Source organism: Lolium rigidum, chromosome 6 (assembly GCF_022539505.1).
Source record: "Lolium rigidum isolate FL_2022 chromosome 6, APGP_CSIRO_Lrig_0.1, whole genome shotgun sequence".
In the NCBI taxonomy this organism is placed as follows: Eukaryota; Viridiplantae; Streptophyta; class Magnoliopsida; order Poales; family Poaceae; genus Lolium; species Lolium rigidum.
In genome coordinates, this window is record NC_061513.1 from 60298310 (window position 1) to 60302921 (window position 4612).

Genomic DNA, 4612 nt, shown 5'->3' on the forward strand with positions numbered 1-4612 from the left:
ATCAAAGACTGCAGAGCTCGCAACACTAATGCACACAAGAAGAAATAAAATATAGTAGTACTATATTAAGATAAACGAAAGCTTAATTAATTATGTCCTCCACACAGGGGTCCGCCCCTACCTCTACGTACTAGTAGCGTACAAAGGTCTTGGAATACATAAGTAGTACTCCACACAGGGGTCTGCCCCTACCTCACGTACTACTACTACGTAGTAGCGTACAAAGGTCTTGGAAGACATAAGTAGTACTACATTGCTGCCCACACTACCGCAGCATGCATACATTGTTGCACACGAGAAAGAACAATACGCGAATCCATTGGGACGAGAGGCATCTCGTGAAGTGAAGCTGAGGCGTAAAGTTCTGACGGACATGGCTCTCGGGGCTCAGCTGACACATCCTTTTACAGAGAATATGGACACACGTATATCTGTAAGTGGAAACGGCGGGCCACGGTGCCGCCAGCCCAAACCCAATTACCTTGCTAAATAGACATCCAACAAAAGCAAAAAAATCGTGGCGGCCACTCACGGTTCGCCCGCTACAGCCGCCGCGCCGCTCCCGACCCCTTCCATGGCGATGGAGGCTGCCGCCGCCCCACCGCCTCCGCTCCCCCACTCAACTCCTCTTCTCCACCGTCGGAACAGCTCCACCGCCGCCGCCCCATCCCTCCGCTCCCCCCAACCTCTCTTCTCCCGTCACCTCCAACCCGCCCCTTGAGCAGCCGTCCGGCGAGATCTGTGGGGAACGACATGAGCCCGTCCATGCCCATGAGGAGGAGCAGGATGGCCGTCTGGTGCGGGAGAAGGAGCAGGGATGCAGCCAGATTCGTCACACGAAGAGCCGGAAGAAGGTAAGAGCAAGATCACGATTTTCATCTTGACCTCGATCTCCTGATGATTTCTCTGTATATGCATGCCCCATTCGCTTCAGAATCGCCAATATGCTGACTGTCTATTGTTGCTACAAATGTTTGTAGACCATACAACTAGAAGATGCACATGCAAATAATCGTCTCTTGCCTGCTATTACCCATGGTAAGTTCTGAAATTAAATTTCACCACATGACATATAACATCCTTAAGTATATTAATCTGCAGTCTCTGAATTTGTAGAGTGCATTCTCTGAATTAGCAGACAACTGCAATTTTTTGTTACTGAGTTCTGAACTCGTCTTGAAGACAAGCAAGGTTGCATGTATCTGTTTATATCCGTGAACTTGCTGCAAATTTCTAAATTTCATTTAGGGACAAACTGAGTTTAGACACTAGTTAGTGCCAAACTGCTAACTACTGTAGTTTTTAAAGCGTGTTAGCTGTTGTTTTAGGGTGTACCACATCCTGGTTTCCTGTTTTTGTTGATAACTCAGTTCAATTATGATATACTCTCTGTTTTTACATGCCAAGAAACTAAATGTTGGGCCATCCTCTGGTTATGTGTCATACCACTTCTGACCTGTACCACTTGGTTCCTTTTAAGGGATTGATATGACTGGCTGCTTGTTTAAATGCAGATGGTATGATTGACATGGCCATTGTCACCAGGACCTTTGGACTTGTAGGGCTTGTTGCTGGTGGAATCATAACCGCTGCTTCATCATCCTGGAAGAAATGAGGCTGTAGTATGAAGTGAATAAGATGATCAGATGAGCAAGAACTTGATGTAAAGTTATGATCGTCCTTGAGTGCGAGAGGCGATGCTCATGTTGGATCATATCCAAGTTAACTCAACTCCGTATCATTGGTTATGACTTGTGAAGTGTTGTTTTGAATTGCTTAAACATATTTTGTAATGGATTTTCTTATTTGTTAGCTTATGAAAATTGCGATTTAAACCGTGGATTCTGTGGTGTTAAAGTTAACCTCTTAATTTATGCTCAGGTTACATTATGTCTTGTCTACTTTTTTTATTCTCATAAAAAAACGGCTGTATCTTCTTGAGTCTCTCTCATGTATAGAAGAGCAGGAGAAAAATTCTTTGTCAGGAGAAAAAAAAATCCATGCAATTAAATCTATCACTATGTTGTTTTTGAGCATCAATCTGTCATTTTTGTTGTTCACAGAGTTTCGAGCTAGTGTTATTTGCGTCTTGTAACGGATCGATCGAGAGAATAAAAAAATGACAAAACGGCTGGGCACGCGCAATCTTAGCTAGCAGCACACTTCTTGCTAATTGTTACGGAGCGGAGGCGGGGCGAGCGACGGGAGCGGGCAGGCGGCCGGCCGCTTATGATAACGGTATTAGACGAACGGGCTGCATCGTTCCGTTTAGCTTGAACGGGCACAAGCGGCACTTGGTGGGCCGCCACGAGCGTGGCCACTTACAGGTATAGACACACGAAATGACCAAAATCAAAAGGGCATTATCTGACCATCGACCCTTGGAGAGCTAGGGCATGGCATGCCATGCATGCGAGGGATATGGCTATATCAATCAAAAGACAGCACACCCACGACCTCTACATTGATGCTCACAAGAAGAAATGAAATACTACCCGCATATACCTTGGGGAAACGCTTAATTATGTTAGGAATACTACTAGTACATTCCTAGTGTTTGAAGTTTTGGAAGATGTACATATGCAAGAACGAAAGAAAAAAAAGGAATCGGTTGTTGCGACGAGAGGCATCTCGTGAAGATGAGATCGACGCAAAGGTGTCTGACGGACGTTACAACTCTCCGGCGACACATCCTTTTTCCACAGAATTTGGACGCACGATATGGCCAAATCAAAAAGGCCATCAGCTGGAATGACCCTTGGAAGTTGGAGCTACGGCATGGCATGTGAGGGACGGCTACGGCTAGACGAGACGTCGAATCATCATTGGCCTGGCCGTTTTGGCCACTGACACGGACACATGCCTGGTCTATCGATCAGCTCACGTCGTATACCCCCGTTCGAGCTAGCGTCCAGGGTTTTGCCTAATGTTGCCAACGGACTCACAGGGGCAGGGCTCCATCGATATCATATCTGAATCTGATCGGACATCTGATGGCCGACCACACACACGCGCCACAGACGGTCCTTTTCTGGGTTTTATTGTATACTCTCCTTCTGTTTCATATTGTATATAATTTTTTTATCAAGGTTAAATGATGCAAAAGTTTAAGTAACCCTTCGTACCCGAGAGAGATATGCGATTAGGGTTTCCTCGCCTCTGGCCGCCGGTGCAACCGTCGCTGATCTGCCAGTTTGCTCGAGGGAGCGGGGGAACGAGTAGCTCCCTTGGTAGAGCTTTCTTCTCGCAATTGGGTCGTTACATGTGGCTCTAGAGACATGGAGTTGTGGTGGATCCCGCTTCTTCTTGGTAGGAGTGCTCCGTTTTTTTGTTATTTTGTTTTTATCGAACCGTTTAGAGTTTGTGTTATACTCAGGCAACTATGGCGGTGACGACATCATAACGATGAAATAAAGTTCTCCCCACAGAACGCTACCAAACCTCTACCATGCTGACCCACGATCAGGTCACCATCGATGCCCCCCTCGACTTCCTCTCCACCCGTCGTTGCACATGTAAGGTGCCATGTCAGTACCCCTCCATCACAACGCCAAGCCATCCCGGTTGCCGCCGCAAATCGCTCCAGATCGCACGCTGAACGAGCGCGGGCCCTAGATCCGGCGAGGATGGAACCTCCGATCATTTATTACTTTAGGTTTTCCTCGTACGGTTGGTGAGGATTATCAATACGTTTGAAATCATGCATGTACGTATTAGGAAGTGATGTTTTGGCTCATGGGAGCATATGACCCCTTTATTTTAAAATGCATCTTAGACACATTTTGAATGTCAAAAAAATTCACACGTACATCTTCATATGATACACGCCAACAAAGTCGTTTCATGAAAATTCGACTTATCTTGTGGTGTGTGTAAAAAAGATAAAATTTGGTGCTAAAAATAATGCCTTTAAGAAGACAAATTTTCTCTTTTTTGCATAGACCACAGAAATATCGGATTTTCACGAAACTTGACAAACACACACGTATTATGAATATGTTCATGTAGAATTTTTTGATCAAAATTTTTCGACACTTCAAAGTTTTTATGATAGAGGGAGTATATGCACCAGGGAGCTGAACTGAATTTCCATAGGTATTTTGTCATATACTGTATACTTGGTCAAATGTATTAAAGCTTGATTTTGAGCAAATTTTATACGTGGATCAGAGGGAGTAGATCATAATGCACGGCGCCTCGTTTGATTTGCAACTTGTACTCGTGAGTTGATGTTATGCATGATAGATTCTTCATCATCATCATGCACTAACGTATATTTAGTCAAAATCGTAGCTGGCATGCGGACAAGACGATAGGACCCTGTATAGACCACTACAGGAATGGTGACAGATGCCGACGGCCAGAGTGTACGCCGACGGCTTTTTATCGGGGCCGTCGGCGTACGGCCTCGCCGGGGCAGCTCACGAACCCGACCGTCGGCGTACGAACACCGTCGGCGTAGAGGAGGCTACGCCGAGGGCAGCCGTCGGCGTCACCTTGGCCCTCGGCGTAGCACCGGCATCGCCTCTGGCCCAGCCCGCGCCGTCGACGCCCGCTCACGGCGTCACTCAGACGCCGACGGCCACCCTCGGCATAGGGCATGGACACCCTA

At 46.6% G+C, this 4612-nt stretch overlaps 1 protein-coding gene across 1 annotated transcript; it reads left to right on the forward strand.

The window, feature by feature from the left end:
• The first annotated feature begins 373 nt into the window (after positions 1-373).
• Positions 374-1890, forward strand: LOC124662677. The gene is made up of 4 exons (XM_047200484.1): positions 374-433; positions 549-854; positions 981-1038; positions 1515-1890. Exons 1-4 carry the CDS (start codon positions 374-376, stop codon positions 1613-1615), a joined length of 525 nt encoding a protein of 174 aa, XP_047056440.1. The 3' UTR covers positions 1616-1890.
• Positions 1891-4612: the final 2722 nt, after the last annotated feature.